This window comes from Natrix helvetica (genome assembly GCF_964273705.1).
Source record: "Natrix helvetica genome assembly, chromosome: 6".
NCBI classification, from domain to species: domain Eukaryota; kingdom Metazoa; phylum Chordata; class Lepidosauria; order Squamata; family Natricidae; genus Natrix; species Natrix helvetica.
In genome coordinates, this window is record NC_138553.1 from 73219576 (window position 1) to 73244504 (window position 24929).

At 42.6% G+C, this 24929-nt stretch overlaps 1 protein-coding gene across 3 annotated transcripts in view; it reads right to left on the minus strand.

Moving 5' to 3' along the window:
• PACSIN2 (protein kinase C and casein kinase substrate in neurons 2) overlaps positions 1-24929 on the minus strand; it is a 48225-nt gene that overhangs the window by 16468 nt on the left and 6828 nt on the right. For all 3 annotated transcript variants that reach the window (XM_081956701.1, XM_081956699.1, XM_081956700.1), the window contains 4 exons: positions 9042-9147; positions 7679-7835; positions 5358-5593; positions 2818-2973 (listed from right to left, as the gene is read on the minus strand). In XM_081956701.1, coding sequence (XP_081812827.1) covers positions 2818-2973; positions 5358-5593; positions 7679-7835; positions 9042-9095 — 603 coding nt within the window. In that variant the 5' untranslated portion in view covers positions 9096-9147. The remainder of the gene's footprint in view (positions 1-2817; positions 2974-5357; positions 5594-7678; positions 7836-9041; positions 9148-24929) is intronic.

The window sequence follows — 24929 nt, forward strand, 5'->3', positions numbered from 1 at the left end:
ATATATAACTTTCCAATGGCTACATAATTAGACAACGGTATTTTCATTATTCAAATCATGCTGCTCTCTCTCTCTCTCTCTCTCTCTCACCAAAACTTTCCTTTAGAGAGGGACTATCTGAAGTCGTTTTGGAAATAAAGAAGGACCTGTATTTGAGATGACAGATCCAAATACAGGTAGTCCTCACTTAACAGCAGCAGCGGTTGGGACTGGAATTTCCATCCCTTAAGCTACGCGGTCGTAAAGGGCGACATCACAGAACTGCATCACTTAGCAACGGCAATCCTGGCCGTTCCTATTGCTGTTATTAAATGAGGATTGCAGGTCGTTAGGTTAGGACCTCACATAACCATGGCGGGTGAGTGGCTTCCAACAAGCAAAGTCAATGGGGAAGTCAGCAGGAAGTTGCTAGTCCTGTGGGGCTTGCAAGCAGGAGAACAGTTAGGCGAGTGCTAGGGAAAGCGGGAAGGAGAAGGGGTGCCGGGGCACCATGCAAATGGGTGAGGGGGGGACACAACGTGGTGTAAGTGGGCGGGGAGGAAATACTGCAAAGTGCAGAAGGCTGCCCAAGTGGCTGCTTTGGTGCGAGAGTAGCGGGCAGGTGGCTGCCGTGGAGTATGGGAGGATGTTGTCACGATTCCATCGGAGCCTGGTTCGGAGGAGGAGTTGAACCAGGAAAATCCAACAGGGATGGCACTCTTGACATGTTTAGAGAGGCCAGGGGCTGAGGACGATGCTGTCTCAGGCTCCTCAGGCATCGGGAGAGATGGTCGAGCTGCCTGCCTTCACAGACCCCGGGGAAGATCGGCTGCTGACAGGCAGTGGTGCTGAGAGGCAGCAGATCCCCTCCGATGAGGAACAGCTGCCTCCTCTACTTGATCCAAGGGCACAGAGAGCAGAGCTTTGGCAAGCTCAGAGAAGGGCTGCCAGGCTACTCAGGAGGAGGCCGCCACACCCATCCTCACAAGGAACACCTGGAGTGGAGTGACTTAAGGAGAAGCCATAGGAAGTTACTGTTTGCCAGGAACAATTGTTTGTTTTGTATTACACTCTCCCGGCTTTGACTCGTGCCTTTTGCCTTGCTTCGAGGCCTGCTTTTCGCCTTTGCTTTGAGGACTGCTGTTTCTTTTGCCCTAACTTTTCCCCTTTCCTTTGCTTCACCTTTGCTTTGTATCCTGTGGTTAGAGTGCAATCCTGCAGGCTACCTCTGCAATTTGGCAGTTCAAATCTCACTAGGCGCAAGGTTGACTCAGCCTTCCATGCTTCCCAGGTGGGTAAAACAAGGACCCAAAATGTTGGGAGCAATAGGCCAACTCTGCAAACCACTTAGAGAGGGCTGTAAAGCGGTATATAAGTCTATGCGCTATTGCTATTTGCTTTACGCCTGGACTTTGGCTTGTGGACTTTCCTGGTAATATATGGGCTGTTCTTTGGGGGACTGAGGGTGGCTGCCTTCAGGGAAGTGTTGGGGTGGAGCCTTACCGGCCGCTGGAGGACCGTTTGTTAAACACTTCTTGAAAGAAATAAAGGCCTCTCTAAAGGCCCGTCTTGCCTTGACCACCTGGGTCATAACCGATGTACATAGAGTGCAGGCATTCACTACAGAGTGCAGGCAAGGGAATGCAAGGAGATGCACACTCCATACAAAAGGTCAGATCTTGCAGTCTGTAGCCGGGTTCCTTGGGGGGAAAAAAGTGGTAGGGGTAGGAGCAACGTATGAGGAGAGCATCTTGTAAGTTTTCCTGCCAGCTTCCCCATTGATTTTGCTTGTGAGAAACCGACAAGGAAGCTCCAACTAATGGCCATACGACTTAAGATGCTACAATCATTGTGCAAGCCAGTTGCCAAGTGGCTGTAATCACGACTGTGGTAGTGTTGGGATCACCAGAACAAGGTTGTAAGTACCCCTTGTTCAGCGCTGCTTGTTTGGCGCTGTCATAACTTTGAATGGTTGCTGAAAAATCAGTCGTTAACTGAGGACTACCTGGAAGTTAAAACAGTGCTCACTAGAGGAAAGATCAATCAATCTTCAACTATGACACGGAAGCACACACGGAGAGAGAGATGCCCTCACATGGCCCTCCTTATATAGACAGCTTCTTAAAGTGGCAGTAACCCTACTGACTCATTCTCATTTCATCATCTCGGTTTACAGCCTTACAACAGCTGGTTAGCTATTAAATCTCAGTACCTTAATACTCCTCCCATTTAAAGCTGAACAGCTGAATGCTTTAACATATTCATGGTGCTTTCTTTTTCCATTATATCCTTGCCTCCTGCTTCGGTTCCTACTCTCATTGCTACTAACACTACTAACTTTGCCTTTTGATCTTGTTCAACTGCAGTGATTCACTTAACAAATGTGGCAAGAAAGTTCGTAAAATGGGGCAAAAATTCACTTAACAAATATTTCACTTAGCAACAAAAATTTGGGCTAAACTGTGATCGTAAGTCGAGGACTACCTGTATATAACAGTTCACTGTATCTTCAAGTTGTAACAAGTTTGCGTTCTGTTTGCAGCAATTAATGCTTCATATCGTTCAGTTTAAATCATCTACTGTTCCCTCTTTCTCTCTCTCTTCTCACGTGACTGTGCAAACACCTATCAAATATGCGGTAACCGAACATGCAACAGCATTAAGATAAATAAAATACGGTCCTTTTTCTTTCCCTGGGATTCATTCACATCTTTATTTATGAATCAAAGGGGAGGCACATTTACTATAAAAGGCTTACAGATTCAGTATGACAGAAGTAATATACAGTTCTCATTAGAAGTAAAAATTGTGATGTTTTCAAGAATTCATACGATTTACCTTAAGCACATCCTGTTTGCTTTTATCAATTTTGTCTTGCAATTTTTTCAGCTGTTCTGGATTCAGCGCTGGGTCCGCTTTGCTATTAGCCTCCCTGGAGACGGCAATTTTTTCTTCCTTGCATGCTGCGTGATGTGCTTTCTTAGAAGCTTCCACCTATGGAAGATGCCTTTTAACAAATGCAAAATCACAATTTCCCAACCCACCCACCCATAGCAAGCTTCAAGGTGAATATTATTACAATTAATAGGAAATGCATCTTGAAAACGATTACGGTGTTTTAGAGCGTGTGGATCATAAAGTCACAGCCTCGAGAATATGATGCTGATGAGGAAACGTAGAAGTCACTGAATCTCTGCCTGACTCAGGTCACTTCTTCTCACTCGGAAGCAAAGCTTTTCAGGCAATGTGTGCAAGATGGTTTTCCCCATCCCTCCAGATTTGCTATACTGGTATCTTAAAGAAGACTCTGTGGAGCAGGGGTGTCAAACTTGATTTCCTTGAGGGCCGCATCAGGGTTGTGTTTGACCTCAGGGGGCTGCGGTGGGCGTGGACAGGGTGGGTGTGGACAGGGTAGGCATGGCCACCTTGACGTCACTTGTGTTGGGAGTGCCTGAGGTGCAGTGGTGGGATTCAAATAATTTAACAACCGGTTCTCTGGCCTAATGACCATCTGGGTGGGCGTGGCTCGGTGGTCATGTGATTGGGTGGGCGTGGCCAACTCAACATCATACACGTTGATGGGCGCTTCGCCTTAGCTGTTACAATGAAATAAGGGTTAACAAGAGAGGCGGTTTCTGTAAGCAGGGCAATAAAGATTAGCCTAGAAACAACACCAGAATGTTTCCTTCCTGCCCTCCTTACAGGATTAGCCTTGTAAAGTGGAAAAAAACAAAATGAAATTTCTTCCAAGAACCGGTTCTCTGAACTGCTTAGAAAGTTAACAACCGGTTCTCCCGAATAGGTGCGAACTGGCTGAATCCCACCTCTGCTGAGGTGGCACTCAAACGGGTTCCCAAGCTCTGCTTTCGGCTGGGATGGCCTCTTGCAACCCTCTGCCAGCGAAAATGGAGCTTGGGAGGGCCCTCCTGAGCTTTAGTTTCACTGGCAGAGGCACTGCAGGCCGTGTCCTTCACTGTTTCCAGGGCGGCCCCGCGGGCCAGATCTAAGCACCCCATGGGCCATTTGACACCCCTGCTGAAGAGGAAAAATTGCTATAGAATAACTACCGTATTTTTTGGAGTATAAGACACACCTTTTTCCTCAAACAAGAGGCTGAAAATCTGGGTGCGTCTTATACACTGAATACAGCATTTTCTGCCTCCTGAAACCTCACCCCTTCACCAAAATGGCCGTGCATAGCTTGTAGGAGGCTTTCCGAGAGCTCCTGGGGACTGGGGAGTGCAGAAATGAACAAAAATGGGCCATTTTTTCTCAATTTTGCCCCCCCCAAGAACACAGTATAAGCTTCCTAATGCCCTTTCTTGACAAAAAACGGCCCGTTTTTGCTCGTTTTTGCCCGCCCCCGGAACACTCTACAAGCTTAAGGGCTATTCATGCCCTTTTTTTAAAAAAAATGGGCCAATTTCTCCGAAAAACAGGCCATTTTTGGGAGGTTTTCAGAGTGCAAAAACTTTTTATTTTATTTCCCTCTTCAAAACCTTGGTGCGTCTTATACTCCGGTGCATCTTATACTCCGAAAAATACGGTAAGTAGTGTTACTGACTTTATATTAACATATACATTCAAAGCTTCCTTGGTTTACCGTGTTTCCCCGAAAATAAGACAGGGTCTTATTTTCTTTTGTGCCTTCCCCCCAAATAAGCGCTTGGCCTTATTTTCGGGAGGTCTTATTATTTTTGAGGTGCAGGACGCCCTTAACCTCGGCCTGCAGCCCGCAGATCAGCGGATCCAGAGAGGGCCAGAAGTTCTGTCTCTGTTTCTGGCACACTCTTGCCAGCCCTAGTGTCCCTGGGCCTGCTACCCTTTTTGCAGCTGCCACTAAGAGAAGGGGCACTGTAGCTAAGGTTTGCAAGAGCGGCCTCCGCAAGGCCATTCCGCGTGGATGGCACGTGCATGCGTGGAACATGTTCCCTCTCCCAGGAAATGGCGGGGACCGGCTGCGCACGTGTTTAAATATTTTAGATGTGGGCTTCTTTTGGGGGAGGGGCTTATTTTAGCGCATGTGCTCAAAAGCCCGATTGGGCTTATTATCCAGGGAGGTCTTATTTTCGGGGAAACAAGGTATTAATCCTGATTTTATTAGTATGTTGTATGGTAAGATGCCATATTTTGTCTATGGGGATTCTCAGTCATCCAGCTCTCAAAGGTGCTTTCAAAAGGCAGCTGGACTGGTTTTTTTGAGGAAGAAGATGTTTCGCTATTTCTTAAAATAAATAGTTCCTGTCCAAAAGCAGACCAACGGCTTCTACACTGGAATCAGTTCAGCCCCGCTTGTTTGAGTAGAAAGCAAACAAGCCATACTTGGAGGCAGCCCAGGCCACCCAAGTGACTGGGAAATGCAGTTTTAGGTTACTCACCTCTTTTAATTTTTTAGCCCATGGTTTCTGAGCCTTCCTAAAGCCGTCTTCCGCTTCCTTCGTTTCCTTAAATCCACCTATCATTTGCTTGTGAAAGGAGTCCTTCTGCCAGTTCTTTATCTTTTCGAAATCCTCGTTCATTAGAGCACTTTTTACTTCTAGGTGTAATTCGCTCACTTTTTCCGCTTCAGTCATAAATGCATGCCAAGCCCTTTCAACGGTCCCATACTGTGGCCCTGAGTGGAATGGAAAAAATGATCTATCTGCAAAATACACACACACACACACACACACACACACACACACACACTAGAAAAACACGTTACTGTTCTTACTATCCCCAAATTACCTCAGGTTGGACAGGAAAGGGAATGGCCAAATGATTAAGGATTTTGTTATTTTGACAGAAGCAGGGTGAGGAAGTAGTGGCACAATGTACACTATTATATAATGATTATATCATGACTATATAAAGATAAAAAGGGACGCAGTGGCTCAGTGGCTAAGATGCTGAGCTCGTCGATCAGAAAGGTCGGCAGTTCGAATCCCTAGCGCCGCGTAACGGAGTGAGCTCCCGTTACTTGTCCCAGCTTCTGCCAACCTAGCAGTTTGAAAGCACGTAAAAATGCAAATAGAAAAATAGGAACCATCTTTGGTGGGAAAGTAACAGCATTCCGCGCACCTTTGGTGTCGAGTTATGCTGGCCACATGACCACGGAGATGTCTTGGGACAGCGCTGGCTCTTCAGCTTTGAAACGGAGATGAGCACCGCCCCTAGATTCGGGAACGACTAGCACATATGTGCGAGGGGAACCTTTACCTTTACATAAAGATTATATAATGACTATGACCAATTGTAAATATCCTAATCTCAAAGTGAGGTATTGCTGTGCAATTTTAGGTATCTTAGATGAAACTTTATCTGAGTTTATTTTAGGTATCTTAGATGAAACTTATCTAACTTTATCCATTTCCTTCTGGCTTCCATATGTAATTTGCTTTGTTTGCATTGATTGGTGAACCCAGAAAGATTATGACCATATGCAGGATTCAGAAGACCAGTTTGTCTTCTCAATGTACTGGTCTGATGACGTATTGCAACAGTACTATGCTTATCATAAAATTCTGAGCTAGTTCAGACAGCAAAATATGGAAGTCTCAATATGCTGACGGTGACTTTATCTCACCGAGATAGAGAACTTACTAGACAGAAGGTGGCCCAACATCAAAAAGTAGTTCAGTTCACTATTATTTATTGAACAAGCCACAGATATATTAGAAACAAAACACTAGAGCCATGATGGCAAACCTATGGCACACGTGCCCAAAGGGCCACACGGAGCATGTCGACTGGCACATGTGGCATCACCCGTTCTGCTTCCGAGTTCCTGGCATGGGTGTGACGATCAGCTAGCCGTCATACATGTGGCAGTTCTGGAAACTGGAAGAGCTGGTCTTCCATTTTCCCGTGTGAGCATGCGCACTGGTCAGCTGTTTGTCACACATGCTTGCACGCCAGTAACCGGAAGACTAGCTGTGTTGGTGCACATGTGCCTCCCGGAAACTGGAAGTTCATTTTCCAGCGTGCACATGGCCCCTGGGCAGCTCCTCTTCCTGGTCGCGGCCACAACACGTGCATGCGCTCCCTTTCCGGCACTCGGTGCCATCACTGCACTAGAGAGTCAGCCACACTCCACCAGGAATTATCCAAAACGAAAGACAAGATACAGAAGGACGAAAGAAACAATGTAATCCTCAAAATCAACTGTAACCATTGCAACCGATTCTACATGGGACAAATATCACGTCAACTAAAAACCAGGATCCACGAACACTGGCTGGCAGTCAAATGCCACGATCCCAAATCTTCAATCTCTACCCACACTGACACAAAAGAGCAGCAGTTTGATTGGAGCAACACAAAAATCATCAGCGGAAGCAGTAAGTTCCGTCCCAGAAGACCAGGATGTCCTGACAAAAAGTATTTCCCCTGGTATAGCCAACAAAGGAAGGAGAACCTGTGGCTTAGAGGTGAATACAGCTATGTAATATGCCAGTAGCCCGGGTTCAAAATCCCAGAAGGGTATGGCTAGCTGATGAGAGCTAAATAGCTTGAAATAGATCTATATTAGTCTCCCTTTATTTCTTTGCCTGTAAAACATAAACTTAGCCATTTTGATCTAAGAGGGAAGTGTTCTTGTGGTCTTTCAACCTTTCTGGAAATGTTCCAAAGTAGAAACAAACTGTTTTAAAATTTAAAATACCCCCAAGTTTGATAAAACAGGCCTGGAGGTCCAAAACATATGCATGATCATGTTTACCTTTTTCTACAAGTTGTCTCCATCGTTTTGCCCATTCGGTTAACTGTTGGGCATAAACCTTCTCTATTCTTGCACGCTCATGAATACAGTTCATAAGATCACCACAAAGTCTGTATCCATCGTCGATGCGCCTCACTGTCCGCTTGTAATTTCCAACCTGTCAAAAGGGTAAAACATTTACAAATACAATGTCAAAACTAGTTTCCAATTTGGTGAAAACCGACTGAACACATTTAAGATGGAATCAAATTGTCTGCGTTTTCTTTAACATACATTATTGAACTTCCAGTAATAAAACTAAACTTGTAAGCTTGATTACCAGTTTCTGATTATCTGAACACCTGCTTTGGCTGCAGTCAAATAAAGCCCATTTCTGATCTCAAATGCTATCCAATATTAGTCAGTTTGGTGTAGGAGGTTAAGGCATCAGGCTAGAAACCCAGGAGAATAGCAATAACACTTAGACTTATATACAACCACACAGCCCTCTCTAAACGGTTTACAGAGTCAGCATATTGTCCCCAACAATCTGGGTCCTCATTTTACCTCAGAAGGACAGAAGGCCGAGTCAACCTTGAGCCTGGTGAGATTTGAACTGCCAAATTGGAACCAGCCAGCAGTCAGCAGAAGTAGCCTACAGGACTGCACTCTAACCACTGAACCACCTTGGTTCCTCCTGCCTTAGGCATGAAAGCCAGTGAGAAAAACTGGCTAAGTGACTTTGGCCCCGTCACTCTCAGCCCAATTCTACTTGAGCTGTAAAACTCTCTTTTTGAAGTAGTTGTCATTTCAATCGATCATTAAATGGTTAGTCATAAATCAGAGACTATCTTTAATGTTTTAATCTCATTTCTGATAAGACGAATACCCCCTATCATGAAATTTATCTTAAAGACTCCTTTAAGATAAATTTAAAGAGTCCCTTGGACTGCAAGGTAATCAAACCGGTCAGTCCTAGAGGGGATCAACCCTGACTGCTCTTTAGAAGGCCAGATCCTGAAGATGAAACTCAAATACTTTGGCCACTTAATGAGAAGGAAGGACTCACTGGAGAAGAGCCCAATGCTGGGAAAAATTGAGGGCAAGAGAAGAATGGGATGACAGAGAATGAGGTGGCTGGTGGAGTCACTGAAGCAGTAGGCATGAGCTTAAATGGACTCCAGAAGATGGTAGTGGACAGGAAGGCCTGGAGGAATGTTTTCCATGGGGTCACAATGGGTCGGACACAACTTTGCAACTAACAACAACACCTGGGTTCCTGTTTCAAGTTCAGAACACTGAAAACATTTTGAGCTCATCGTGTTTTATACAACCCACCTGTCAACATTCTGTTTCAGACACACTTAAACAAAATTATAATTACCTCCCAAAAGCTATCACTAAAAACCTCAACAGAGTCCTCATAGGAGCCAGACATCTCAAGCCACTTGGTCTCAATGCAGGGTCCGTAAATCCTGGTTCTTCAAATTCTGCAAATTAAAAAACAAAACATGGTTTAATAAGAAACACATTTTCTCTCTTTTCTTTTTATAAAAAAAATACAATTTGCTGTCTCTTTTATCCTATCAAACATGGCCTTAAAAAATCCTGGTAACAGCTAACACTAATAAAATATTAAGGTCCACTACACATTTAATATGGGACACTGTGGCTCAGTAGCTAAGACGTTGAGCTTGTTGATCAGAAAGGTCGGTAGTTCGGCGGTTCAAATCCCTAGCACCACGTAACGGAGTGAGCTCCTGTTTCTTGTCTCAGCTTCTGCCAACCTAGCAGTTCGAAAACATGTAAAAATGCAAGTAGAAAAATAGGAACCACCTTTGGTGGGAAGGTAACAGCGTTTCGTGCTCCGTTGGCATTTAGTCATGCCAGGCACATGACTACAGAAACATCTTCTGACAGCACTGGCTCTTTGGCTTTGAAACGGAGATGAGCACTGCCCCCTAGAGTCAGGAATGACTAGCACAGCGATGGCAAATCTTTTTTGGCTCGCGTGCCATAAGCGGGGGGAGTGCAGGGGGGTTGTGCATGGGTGTGCTGCACCCACAATGCAATGTGTGACACCCCCCAGCATGCATGTGCGCATGACAGGCGCAACCCCCCACTTTTTGCATGCTTTTTTCACCCTCCCCAGGCTCCAGAGGCTTTATAGGAGCCTGGGGAAGGCGAAAGCAACCTCCCCCCCCCCCCCGGAGGCGCAAAAAAACGTAAGTGCAAACTGGAATTTCAGGAACAGACTTCCAGTTTGCTCATAGGGCAAATTTAAGCCCTCCGGAGCCTTTCCTAAAGGCTCCGGAAGACTAAAAACGACCCTAGGAGCAAACCCGGTTCCTGAAGCCTCCGGAGGGCCTCCGGGGGGGCGGGGGAGGCTGTTTTCACCCTCCCCAGGCTCCCATAAAGCCTCTGGAGCCTGGGGAGGGCGAAAAATGGCCTCAAAAAAAGGCTAAAGTCAGCTGACCAGTGCGTGCATGCACACTGGCCAGCTGACAGGGCAATGCCTCGCATGCCCTGACAAATGGCTCCGTGTGTCACCTGTGGCACGCGTGCCATAGGTTCACCATCCTGGGACTAGCACATATGTGCGAGGGGAACCTTTACCTTTACCTTATGCATTTAATGTTAAAACTGAAAAACAAAGGCCAAAGTCATGTTGTATCAGAATAGCAGAGGTCTTGATGAGATCTTACAATATAGCAGCTGCCTACGGTAGAAGTGAATTTTTTCAGATAGAGCCACTTAGATCTCTCTGAATGTCACAAGCCACGTCAAAGCCTGGGCACAACTGGTGCTTTCTTGACTATTTGTCAGCGGACATGAACTGTGACACTCTGCCCCAAGAATCCGTTCCAACAATTTCATTCTTGAGAAATGGGGAGGGACTAATTGAAACAACAATTACGTCTCAGAAAACTGCAGAGGAATCAAGAGCTGTAATGTATACGTGTTCCTTCCACTACATAAAATTGCACTCTGAGATCTGCTGATACATACAAATGTCTACTTAGCTTCCAAATTAACATAAAGCTGACTAATCGCTTCCACAGCTTCAGCAGGATTAAAAAAAAAAAAAGCTTAATCTTGAAGTTTAACTTGCAAAATAAACAATCACTTTTTTGACTCTTCATCCCTTATTTCTGCCTTGAAATACAGTTTTTGCTGATTGTATCTAAAAACCCAATAGCTAAGATTCATCAGAAATGTCTTGCCCATTCAATACTATTCATACTATTACCATTTATGTCCAATACTGAGCATACTCCTTAGTAATCTTGTTTTTAGGCTATGCAATGGTCTCTATCGGCATGAATTGCATTTTTATTTTGATTATCTGAGCATATTTGGGAGGGAGGCGGTGGCTCCGTGGCTAAGATGCTGAGCTTGTCGATCAGAAAGGTCGGCAGTTCGGCGGTTCGAATCCCTAGCGCCGCGTAATGGAGTGAGCTCCCATTACTCGTCCCAACTTCTGCGAACCTAGCAGTTTGAAAGCACGTAAAAAATGCAAGTAGAAAAAGAGGGACCACCTTTGGTGGGAAGGTAACAGCTTTCCGTGCACCTTTGGTGTTTAGTCATGCCGGCCACATGACCACAGAGTTGTCTTTGGACAGCGTTCGCTCTTTGGCTTCGAAACGGAGATGAGCCCGCCCCCTAGAATCGGGAACGACTAGCACATGTGTGCAAGGGGAATCTTTACCTTTAGACTAGGCTGGATATCTGGCTCAACAGTAGTAGCTGTAAGAGGGGGTTCTGGGAGCCCCAGCAGACACGCACTTAAGTATGAATCAACAGTGTGTTGCAGCTGCCAAAAAAGCCAAAGCAATCTTCGACTGAATCAACAAAGGAATAATATCAAGATCACATGGAGTGATAATACTGCTGTATATTGCCTTGATAAGACCACACTTGGAATACTGTGTCCAGTTATATCACCATGATACCAAAAAAAAAAGAAATGTTTAAACTTTAGAAAGAGTGTAGAGAAGACCAAAAAGATGTTTAGGGGTTTGGAGGCTAAAACATTTGATGAACGGTCGCAGGAACTGGGTATGTCGAATCCAGGGGTCAGCAACCTGTTGCTCGAGCCGCATGTGGTTCTTTCATTCCTCTGCTTTGGCTCCCTGTCGCCAGTCAGCACCACATTTTGAGAAGAGCTTCCGGTTTGGAGGGGGGGGGAAGCAGGGCACGCCAGGAGGAGACTCTATGGCAAGAGGCGGGTTTTCTGGTCAGCTCCACAATTGATAGGGCTTTCGGTTAGGACGGGTAGAGGAAAAAGGACGCCGTGCTAGGAGGAGACTCTATGGTCTCTATAGTGGGGAAACAGGATTTCCAGTCGGCTTCAGAATTGAATGGGGGGGCTTCCGGTTAGGACCTTTTTGGCTCTTTGAGTGTTTAAGGGTTGCCGACCCCTGGTCCAGTCTAACCAGAAGAAGGATTAGGGATGACATGATAGCAGTCTTCCAATCTTTGAAAGGCTTTCACAAAGAAAAGCAGGACATTCTAATTCTCCAAAGCATTGAGGGCAAGACAAGAAGTAAAGGATGGAAACTTATCCAAGAGAGATCCAACCTAAAACTACGGAGAAATTTCCTGACAGCAAGAACAATTAATCGGTGGAACAACTTGCCTTCAGAAGTTGTGAGGGCGCCATCACTGGAGGTTATTAAGAAGAGACTGGACAGTCATTTGTCTGGAATCAAACAGGGACTCCCAAGTCCCTATATCAGGGGTGTCCAAACTTGGGAACTTTAAGACTTGTGGATTTCAACTCCCAGAATTCCCCAGCTAGCATGGCTGGCTGGGGAATTCTGGGAGTTGAAGTCCACAAGTCTTAAAGTTCCCAAGTTTGGACACCCCTGCCCTATATGATTCCAGACAAAGTGGCAGCGAGTTGAAGTAGAAGACCTCCCAAGTACCTTCCAACTCTTGTTATCTTGCAGAGGGAGACCTCGATTTACAACAGTTCATTTAGTGACCATTTGAAGTTACTAAATAAATGACTTATGGCCATTTTTTAAAACTTATGATTGTTGCAGCATCCCCATGATTGCGTGATTAAAATCCAGATGCTTGGCAACTGTCTCATATTTATGACAGTTGCAATGTCGTGGGGGGACATGGGATCACCTCTTCCAACCTTCTGACAAGCAAAGTCAGTGGGGAAAGCCAGATTCACTTAACAACTGTGTTGTTTACTGAACTGCAGTGATTCACTTTAACAAGTATGACAAGAAAGGTTGTAAAATGAGGCAAAATTCACTTAACTGTCTCAGCAACAGAAATTTTGGGCTCCATTGTGGTTATAAGTTGAGGACTACCTGTATTCTTTATCTTTGGTTATAGAACAAGACACGCCTTGTAGATATTAATTGCAAAGTCATTGCTAACGAAATACTGTACTGAAGCTGTTCAGTAGGATAGGTACACCAAGTGGTATGCTAACAGATCAGGCTACAAACTTCTCTGCATTGCTGAAGCACTTTGATATGGTAAAGGAAAGGTAGACCAAGAAAGATGCAGATCCAGAGAATTTCACTACTTTGTCGTGCCAAGGAAAAATATGCAAGATCTGAAGTCATCCACAATACTGCAAAAGAAGAGGAAGGTGATATGAGATGAATAAAATCACCTATGTGGTATTAAGGCCCAGAAGAAATCCCAGCAAGATTTTCAATCCATTATTTAAATAAGCTGGAAGTGGCAAAGATAAAATTGAAAATTGCAAACAAAATGGTTGAAAATGGAAATAAATGGAAGAATCCAAAAGATTGGGAGAGTTTTAATCCTATATGTGTTTAAACATATCTTAAAATCCGTCATATCATATTTAAAATTATAATTGCGCAAATCACTTAGAACTTTTTGATTTACTTGTACATTAATGATAAAAACATACACATTTTTCAAACAGAGACGTCAAAGCATTTCTATTAATAAACCACTTTCTCATGGACTAAGAATAAATTAATCCTCAAACCTGTTCCCAGCACTAATGCTATGCAATGACGAAATAAAAATAAGCATATTTAGGAAAATATTATGAAGTCATGGCAACACTATTCCACAACAATTTCTGCAGATTTTTAACAAGCAGATAATGAAGCATCAACATTAAACTAGTAATGAGTCACTTCACTTTCTTCAAACATGGTAACTGATTAAAAGAAAAACTGTATTTTAACCAGGATTTAATTTCAGGATTTCATTTCATGTTTTCTCACAGTAAAATACAATGTATTTCATTTGAGATACAGTAAAAAGGTGATATTAAAGAGCCCAAACAATGCCAAGGTTTTAAAAGTGCCATTTCTACAAAGTAAAATGGGCAAGAAGACTGAGATTCAGCTTTTCAGCTAAACGATTTAATTTTTTAAAATGTGCACCATTACGAATACAAATCAGATTACTTTTAAGAATCACACATTTGGTAACTGCTCTGAATACTAAAGAAGAAATGAATCAAGTAAAAATTAGAATAGCTGAAGCAGTTCATGTAGTTTTGTTAATTATGCAGAAATAGTTTGCTATAGTTTCTGAAATGTTTTTGCAACTTCCCGATTCATCCTTTGCAGTTGGGATTTTCTGCTCACCGAAGATCTTCTGATCTGTGGAAACACAGCTCAGGTTCCAAAGATCCAAGATCTATTACTACAGCCCACCAAATAGTTTCTTTCCGTGCCTTGAGGAGAGCAAACTCCTCTAGCAAGATGCAGAGTAGGGATCTCTGATCCCAAAGTTCTCCTTTCCTGCACCTCACTGGAACAATTCCTGTGGAGTTGAACTTCTCCATTAGGATGCAGAAGCAGAATTCAGATTTCAAAGATCTGTTCGCCTTGAGAAATAGTGGGTGCCTCCATCACAGGAGGCTTTTAAGAAACTGGACAGTCACTTGTCTGGAACAGTATAAGCCTCCTGCTTGAGCAGGGGATTGATTGGTCTTTGAAGACCTCCAAGGTCCCATCCAATTCTGTTATTCTGTTGTTCCTATCAATGCCAGCTACATTATTGTGAGGATTCTAATACGTCTTATCCATTCCTCACTGTTCCAACAGTGGTGAAGCCAACTCACATTCTCCTTCAACTCTCATCCAACTGAGGTCAAAGGAGACCAACCAAATCCCCCCATTCCATAGATCAGGGGTCAGCAATCCGCAGCTCTGGAGCCGCATATGGCTCTTTCATCCCTCTGCTGCGGCTCCCTGTTGCCGGTTGGCACCACAATTTTGAGAGGAGCTTCCAGTTAGGTGAGGGGAAAGCATGACGTGCCAAGAGGAGACTCTATGGCAAGGGGTGGGTTTTCCGGTCGGCTCCACAATTGATAGGGCTTTCAGTTAAGGCAGGTAGAGGAAAAAGGACATGGCGCTAGGAGGAGATTCTATGGTGGGAGAACCGGAATTCCTGTCGGCTCCAGAATTGAATGGGGGGCGGGGGGGGGGCTTCCGGTTAGGACCTTTGTGGCTCTTTGAGTGTTTAAGGTTGCCGACCCCCGCCATAGATGAACAAAACATGAGCTTTTAAAATAGCTACAAATATTTTGGTTGCTTGAATAATCAAAAGTATTTTAAGCTGATTATTGGCCAAATGAGCCTCAGATGTCAGTTGGCCAGCTGTCTCTCAGCTAGCAACTCACCTGATTTGTGTCCTGCATTTAATTTGTACATAAGACCCCCTCCTCCTATTTTCTCCACAAGAACAACAACAACTCCTCTGTGAGGTGGGGTGGTTAAGGGAGTGGGTTCTATAAAGGGCAGATACCATCAAGAAACCATTTTAAATGTATAACAAATTATTAATACTCCCATTGAAAACCAAGCATCCACATCCTGAGAAATCATGTTGTTGTTTTTTAAAGTGGAGGTAAGTCAAGGTTGTCCTTGACTTACGACCATAACTGAGCCCAACATTGCTGTTGCTAAGTGAGGCAGATGTAAAGTGAGTGTTGTCCCATTTTACGGCTATTTTTGCCACAATCTTTAAGTGAATCACCGCACTGGTGAAGTGAATCATGAAGTCAATAAGGAAATGGCTTCCGTCATGGACTTTGCTTGTCAGAAACAGGTTGGGAAGGTTAGAAATAATGATCACGTGATCCCAGGACAGTGCAGCTGTCATAAGTACATCCCAGTTGTCAAGCACCTGAATTTTGATCAGGTGACTATGGAAATGCTGCAAGTGTCCTAAGTGAGGAAACTGGTTATGTCAGTTTTTTCAATGCAGTTGTAAATTTGAATAGCAATAGCACTTAGACTTATATACCACTTCATACTTTTACAGCCCTCACTAAGTGGTTTACAGAGTCAGCCTATTGCCCCCAACAATCTAGGTCCTCATTTTACCCACCTCGGAAGGATGGAAGGCTGAGTCAACCTTGAGCTGGTGAGATTTGAACTGTCAAATTGCAGGTAGTCAGCAGAAGTAGCCTGTACTACTGCATTCTAACCACTGTGCCACCATGGCTCATGAATGATACTGTACACGTATTTTATGTACTATAAGCACATTTTTATTTTGGGGAGCAGAAAGGATCACTCAGGGTGTACAAAACAAGATATCTGTATATATTTAAAGGTTTGTTTGTCTAATGCTGCTTTTGGGGGTAAGAAGATTGTCTTACATTCTGGAGCATTTTGACTGATAAATATAGTGGTTTTCCTAATGTACTCTGCTTAGTGACATCAATAAAATTAGGCCACAGCCTTAAATTATATGGATGTTATAGCATAGTTATGAAATGAACTAGAATTAGATTAAGAAGACACACTTGAACAAAGGATATTAGTAAAATAACATGCAAAAGAAATTTGCATTAGTATGTATCATGTTAATGGTTGATTTATGGTAAAATCCAGCATATAGCGCTAATTTTTTAATTCTAATTAGTAGGCCTATGGTACATTGTAAATAAATAAATGTGTTTTGTGTTTCATCTAACTGTGAAGTATTAATATACTATTTGCATTTATTTCAAATGACATAAACAGCAAGCTTTTGTAAAAACAAAAAGATAAAAGTTTTAAAATGAGTTACAATAAAATATCATTTTTTCTAACAATCATTTTATTTGCTTTTCATGCAACAAGGATGAAGTAAGTGTTAACTTTATGTAGAACAATATTTTAATTTTCTTATTTAGACTTCATAAATCATCATCAAAACCCATTGCATCATATTCCATTTTAGGTAAACATTTTCAACTTTCTTCTGTTATGGTTTATTTCAAATGCAGTTACTTATTTAAGTTTAGATGCAGGCTTTCCAAATCATAAGATTGGCTTATGATCTGGGTCCCCATTTTTACCCACTTCCCATATAAAATTCCAATAAATTTAAATCTGAATTTTGTTTCACTTCAATTATACTGATTTGGAAAAATAGTCAAAGTAGATAAGTTGAGAATGAAAACTGTCAATGCTTCTAACAAGCAGGAGAAATTGTAGATTAGAAACCTCTAATCTAACAAATTTCATATTTGAATGAATAGCAATAGCAATAGCACTTAGACTTATATATGGCTTCATAGTGCTTTTACAGCCCTCTTTAAGCGGTTTACAGAGTTAGCATATTGTCACCTCAGAAGGATGGAAGGCTGAGTCAACCTTGAGCCTGGTCAGATTCAAACTGCCAAATTGCAGGAAGCTGGCAGTCAGCACAAGTAGCCTGCAGTACTGCACTCTAACCACTGCCCCAACAAGGCTCTTGTCACTAAACGAATGGTTATAAATCAAAGACTACCTCTGTTGCCTCCAATTTTTTTAAAAAAATTCTATTTTCCAAGATGTGGATGCTTGGTTTTTAATGAGAGCATTAATAATTGGTTATACATTCAAGGAGATATAAATCAAGGAGAGAAGCAACTTAGAATCAAGGAGAGAAGCAACCTAGAACTGAGGAGAAATTTCCTGACAGTTAGAACAATTAATCAGTGGAACAACTTGCCTCCAGATGTTATGAGTGCTCCAACATTGGAAGTTTTTTAAATGTTGGATAATCATTTGTCTGAAGTGATATAGGGTTTGCAGCCTAAGCAGGGGTTTGACTAGAAGACCTCCAAGGTCCCTTCCAACACTGTCACTCTATTCTATTCTATTTAAAATGGTTTCTTTATGGTACAGTATTTCACTTATACCAATGATTCAAAACTGAATTCTCTTTGCACATTTGGTAATTTCTTGTTGACGGCTTAAAATCCCAGTGGCTCAAGATGAAGTCATTCTTTCTGCAGCACGCAATCATTTTTTTCTCCTCCTCTTTAACTATTCGTACTGCTTACGTACTGTACTATGTATCTTAACCTCCCTTTTCTATTTAGTGAAATATTTCTAAAAATAGTATCTTCAATCTTTGATCAAAAACTATTCCATTTGCTTGTTTCCTCTTTCTCCCAAAAATAAAATATACCCACTTTTGGAAAGACGGTTCAAATCCCTGACCACTGTTTTTCGCAGAGATTTGATTTTTATTTTTATTTAATGAACATAAAAATATCATTCGTCTGGCTTATAGCCTATTGGGAAGACAAAGAAATTAGAGCAGATTGTTTTCACTCATTAACAATTGATTAGATTTAAAATTATGTGAGCAACTGGAATGTAAGTAAGTAATTAGGTAATTAAAAGAAATATTTCACTAGAACAAATATCCTACAGCACTGCCTGGAGAAAACAAAGTAAGCACTATCTCAAGGTTATGCAAACATTCCAAAGATAATTTTGTAGCTCCAACAAGCTTTAATCCATTGGAATGAAGAGAAATGACTCACTGATCAAATATATCTTAAAATATGCCAAGGACATTTCTCTTCCTTAGGTATGAAATATTCGTAAGTTACAAGCTTCTCCATGCTTGTCAGGAGCCAGTTGTGAAAAGTGCAAATGGAGATCAGGTGACCACAGGATTCTGCAACAGTCATAAACGCTCATTGATTGGAAGAGCCTGAGAGTCAGCTGTATGACCACAGGAGCGCTGCCATTGTAAATGCGAGGACTGGTCACAAATTTACACAAAATAAGCACATGCATAATGGACACAGCAGAATATATATATATATATATATATATATATATATATATATATATATATATATATATATATATATATATATATATATATATATATATATATATATATATATATATATATATATATGTATTTGTGTTACATATAAGTAAGTAAGGGTATGGCTAGCTGATGAGAGCTAAATAGCTCGAAATAGATCTATACTAGTCTCCCTTTATTTATTTATCAGCACAAATATAACACACACACACACACACACACACACACACACATATATATAGGTAATCCTCAACTCACAATCATTCGCTTAGTGATCATTCGAACTTACAACAGCACTGAAAAAAGTGACTTACAACTGGCAGTTATCATCACTGCAGCATCTCTACAGTCAGAGGATAAAAATTTGGACACTTGGCAACTGGCATGTGCGTGCGTGTGCATGTGTGTGTATACACATACATACATACATGTATATATTTGCACTCACCGTGCTTCTTAGGTTGGGCTGTTTTTTTCCTTTTCAATAAAAACAGATGCAAAGGAGGAATTAAGCAGTTTTGCTTCCTCCCTACAGCCTGTCACCTTCTTGCCATCTGCTTCCATTAGCCCGCAAAACCCAGCCTGAAGATGGCGAGTGAGACCTCGCCAAAACGTTGCCAAGACAATCTCAATCTTACACAGGAAAAGACCCGAATACAACAAGACCAGCATACCTACACCTGTGAAAATCTACAAAATCTATATTTTCATAGATTTTCACAGGTGTAGGTATGCTGGAGACATGAGAGCAGTGTTCCAATATTTGAGGGGCTACCACAGAGAGGAGGGGGTCAAGCTGTTTTCCAAAGCACCCGAAGGCCAGAGAAGGAATAATGGATGGAAACTGACCAAGGAGAGATTCGACCTGGAAATAAGGAGGAACTTTCTGACAGTGAAAACAATCAACCGATGGAACAGAAGTTGCCTTCGGAAGTTGTAGGAGCTTCATCACTGGAGGCTTTCAAGAAGACACTGGACTGCCATCTGTCAGAAATGGTGTAGGGCAGTGAGGGCTAACATTTTTGTTGTTGGGTGCCAAAAATGCAAGCGTGCATGCACAATAGTGTGTGTATGTGCTGGCACCCCTAATGTAAACACTCTCTCACATGCACATGCGCACACAACACACCTCCCATGCTCCCCCCACACTGCTCGCCTCCAACTCTTGGTATTTCCTCCGGGGACTAGGGTAGGCCGAAAATCAGCTGGTTGGCGTGAACATGCGGTCTGGAGCTGACAGCTCGTGTGCCAACAGATATGACTCTGTGTGCCACCTGTGTGCCATCACGGGTGCAGGGTTGGACTAGATGACCTACAAGGTCCCTTCCAACTCTATTAATCTGAGGATGCGTGAAGATTAGGAAAGCGATCCGTTTTGTGCACCAGCTGTGACCTTTCCTGGATTGTGACTCCCTGAGCTAGACAAGACGAGAGTAGCCTAGATATCTCTCGTCCTGACTACTGCAATGCACTCTGCATGGGGCTACCCTTGAAATCCATTTGGAAGCTTCAGTTGGTGCAATTGGTTTGTCCTGTTTATGCTCTTTTCGTTTCTTCCTTTTTATTCTTGTAAGCTGCCTAGCCTTGCAGCGAGATAGACGGCAAATACATTTAATAAACAAACAAACACATACCTACACAAACAAACGTGTGTTGTAATTCAGCTCATTGAATTATGAGAGCAAGCCAATTTTCTATATTCTATCTCCAGTAAATACTCATATTCATGAAAAAAGTAAACAAAAAGAACAGTAAGTTAGCGATAATTTATATTCTCCAAAGTCTGAGCATTTAAAAATCAGCAGTTTTGACTAGCCCAAAATCCCACTAAACTAACCAGTCAGCCAGCATTTTATGTCAGTGGTTAGATCCCTCAGTGTGGAGATGCAAATATCAAAGAATGTCAGCAATACTAGATTTGGAAAACAGTCTGATTACCATCTCAAAGATATAAATTCAAGTGATGCTCAGAAAAAAAAACTTACTAAAATCCACAAGGGATTAATCAAAAGTAAGTTAGAAAATATACACAGAGTCAATCCACTTTATCTTTTGTTGCAAGCTCCATTTATTTTTCCTACATATGTATATGTAAGTGTGCAATCTTGATTTGCAACAGTCTTACGATCAATCTTTTTCCATTCTGCCTTCATTTTATTCATATTCTATGTCTGGAAGTTTGGCTTAGGTTGAGCGATTGGTAACTCCATACTGGCTACCAGCCCATTTTATTTCTAGGCAGTCCAAATAAGTTAATTTGAATGCTAATCATTATGTTAATGTAATTTAAGGCTATGAATTATTAGTTTATTAGTGATACAGTTGAGGCACACTTAATACTTAGATGGTACAGATTTTTATTTCACTGTTTTAATTTCATATTACTGATACATTCTTAGGTTGCATAATTTTTCAGATTAAAAAAAAAACTATGCTAGGCATTGTTTCCATACAACGTTGTTTCCATACAACAGCTGTCCTGCTTGAGCAGGGGGCTGGACTGGAGGATCTCCAAAGTCCCTTCCAGCTTATTCTATTCTATTCTGTTCTGTTGTGTTGTGTTCTGTTCTGTTCTATTCTAACTTTTTAACTATCATTGTTTTCACAAAGACTATGGCAGAATTATTGCAGGATCTACCCGAATAGTTGGAGATAAGTTTTAACTTAACTAAACATTAAGGCCATACGCTGGCCATTTCTGAGAGCATGCGAGGCATTGCTCTGTCAGCTCCAGCGCCCATGTATGCGCTGGCCAGCTGATTTCGGCCTTGATTTTTAGCTGTTTTTCGCCCTCCAGAGGCTTCCCTGAAGGGAGAAAAACAACCCAATGCACAAACCGGAAGTTCAGAAACCAACTTCCGGTTTACGCATTGGGCTGTTTTTCGCCCTCTGCCAACTTCAGGAGGCTTCCCTGAAGCCTCAGGAGGGAGAAAAATGGCCCAACAGGCGATCCAGAAGTCCATTTCCGAACTTTCGGTTTGCACATTGGGCCATTTTTCGCTCTCTGGAGACTTCCCTGAAGCCTCCGAAGGGCGAAAAATGACCCAATGCACAAACTGGAAGTCGGAAAATGGGCTGTTTCTGGCTGCCGCAGAGGCAGGGGGAGGCTGTTTTCACCCTCCCCAGGCTCTTAGAAAGCCTCTGAACCTGGCGAGGGCGAGAAATGGACCTACAGGCCCAGCAGAAGTCGGAAAATCGACTGCTTGCAGCCTCCGAAGGGCTTTGAGGGACCATTTTCACCCTCCCCAGGCTCCAAGAAAGCCGTGCGCGCAGGCATGGGGCAGGGGGGTCATGTGTGCATGCGCAGGTGTATGGCATGGGGGGCATTAAAGTATGAGGGTGGGCATTAACGTGTTTTGGCACCGGAGGAGAAAAAGGTCAGAGGCTCTAAATCTCAAAGATACAGGAACATGCTAACCTGCCTTTCCAGTTGGACTAAAAACTGTTCTTACACAAGATTAAGGTATTTTCCTAGACATTCTTTAGTTCATAGACAGGCATTAATTTCAGTCTTTCTGAGGAACATAATAAATCTGCATGGTTTCCTTCTGAGAATAGAATAAACCTCTTATATATGTTTTCGTAGATTTTCACAGGCGTAGGTATGCTGGTCTTGTTGTATTTGGGTCTTTTCCCACGGAAGATTGAGATTGTTTTGGCAACGTTTCGGCGAGGTCTCACTGTGTGTACGTGTGTGTGTGTGTGTGTGTGTGTGTGTGTGTGTGTGTGTGTGTGTGTGTATTGTGTCACAACCCCTGATATGCCCAAATATGGGAGGGAACACACTGTTTCCCTTTGTCTGTCTTTCGACTCACTCCAGGAGACCATCCAGGCAGAAAACCATATTTTTAATGTTGCCTTTGTTATATTTGTGTTGTATTTGTGTTGATAAATAAATAAAGGGAGACTAGTATAGATCTATTTCAAGCTATTTAGCTCTCATCAGCTAGTTCAAATCCCAGTAAGGGTATGGCTAGCTGATGAGAGCTAAATAGCTTGAAATATATCTATACTAGTCTCCCTTTATTTATTTATCAGTACAAATACAACACAAATATAAAAAGGCAACATTAAAAATAAAAATATGGTTTTCTGCCTGCATGGTCTTCTGTGATAAGCCGAAGGACAGAAAGAGGGAGTAGTGACCTTCCTCCCATATTTAGGCATACCAGGGGTTGTAACACAAATACATACCTATTTCCCTGGCTCAACTGATAAGGAAGTGAGCCCGTGGCTTAGTGGCTAAAACTCCTGCCTAAGATATATACAGCCCGGGTTCAAATCCCAGTAAGGGTATGGCTAGCTGATGAGAGCTAATTAGCTTGAAATAGATCTATACTAGTCTCCCTTTATTTATTTATCAGTACAAATACAACACACACACACACACACACACACATTATATCTTTAAAGCAAGATTTTATAACTGCCAACGGTAACTGCTTATATCAAAGTAGAGCAGAATATCATGCAAAACACTTGGTAAATTAGTTACAACTGCTTAAAAATTCTACAGTCTGTCAAACCATTAAACTGTAATGTCTCCCTGGACTTTCAACTCAATTATGAAATAGAGTTGCATCACACATTAAGATACTACTGTTATTGACCCAGGTCGCTTCCTAGGCTGAAGCAGCAATCAATAGAGTCCTTTATTGCTTTGATTAAAGACCACACCAAATAACCCTACCACAGCTGGTAAGACGCTACCCCACACTAACCTGAAGGCAGCCACCCTCAGTCCCCCAAACAAAAGCCAGTAAACAATAAAGAAAGTCCAAAGAAAAGGTGCAAGGTCCAGAGTCAAGGCCAAAGTCAAGTCCACAAGCCCAAAGGCAAGCCGCAGGCAGGAGCCACGAGTCAAAGCCGGGGGAGTGTAAGTCAACAATTGTTCCTGACAAAGACAACTCCCCCCCCCCCAGCTTATCCTTAAGTCAACCTACACTAGGTGTTCCATATGAGGAGGTGCAGCCTTGCAGTCCTTCTCTGGCCTTGCCTAAGCGCCACTCTTCGTGCCCTTGGATCAAGTGGGGGAGGCAGCTGTTCCTCATCAGAGGGGATCTGCTGACTATCAGCACCACTGCCTGTCAGCAGTGTCTGTGAGGGCAGGCAGCTCTCTGTCCCGTTGACCACCTCCCCCAATGCCTGAGGGGCCTAGGACATTATTGTCCTCAGCCCTTGGCTTCTCCAAGCATCCCAAGGGAGACATGCCATTCCCCATCCGACCGTCCCGGTTCCAACTCCTAACCGGGCTCCGATGATGTCATGGCAACTACGGTATTTTAAAGGATGTTGCCAAAAAATACATCATTTCTAAATATGCAAATACTCGGATGTATGGAATCCTGTTAGAAGGTAAAATCCTCCACATCAAAGCCAGTCAACACGCTAACCGTGTCCATGCCTGACCCCAGGAAACTACAAGTCACAAAACAAAGAACCAACTTGAGCCTTTCGACCGAGTTTGACACTTTGGATGAAACTGATAGGAAGTTGGCGGATATCAGTAACTCAATAAGAACCATCAGAAATTCCCTCAGGATATGAAAATCCTTTACTTTCACATACACACAAACACAAATTCCCCAAACATGGACGCATCACCCAAGGTCAACACCAAGGCACCCAAAGAGGATGAAACTGGACAAATGTGACTGCCATTCAAGTAAACATTTCTTTCATGATATCAGAGATTACGCCAATTAATAAATTAAAGACCCCTTTCTCTGAGAGCTACCTTCAAAATCTGCAGGGGGGATGCTTGACCTTCCCATTTTGGGCTGTTAATTACAATTTCCAATCATTCCTAATTGGCAAGCTCTGTTGCTCGGAGGAGCATATATATAGAAATGTAACTTGGGTAGCCAGCTTTCGACTCCCTATACTGCACATTATGCTGTTGAAATAAACTTTGCTCCAAATAATCTCTCCAGATTTGGTCTGGAGTCGAACGCGGAATTTTCTTCTAATACTAGCCTATCTTTCCAGAAGGCCTTATGAATGCACTCTTTGAAATCCTACCATTTTGTGCAATGTCTTTAGAAAGAAAATGTGATGTGCAATAATAATATACAGCATGTCTGGCCTTCCTCCTGAGCATAGTTTCCCAATACATTCGTGGCTGGGATTTCCTGTAAAAAATTGCAGTGTTCTGATTACACAATAGGAGGATAAAAAATGTGGTGCAAGTATGGTGGTATCTGTA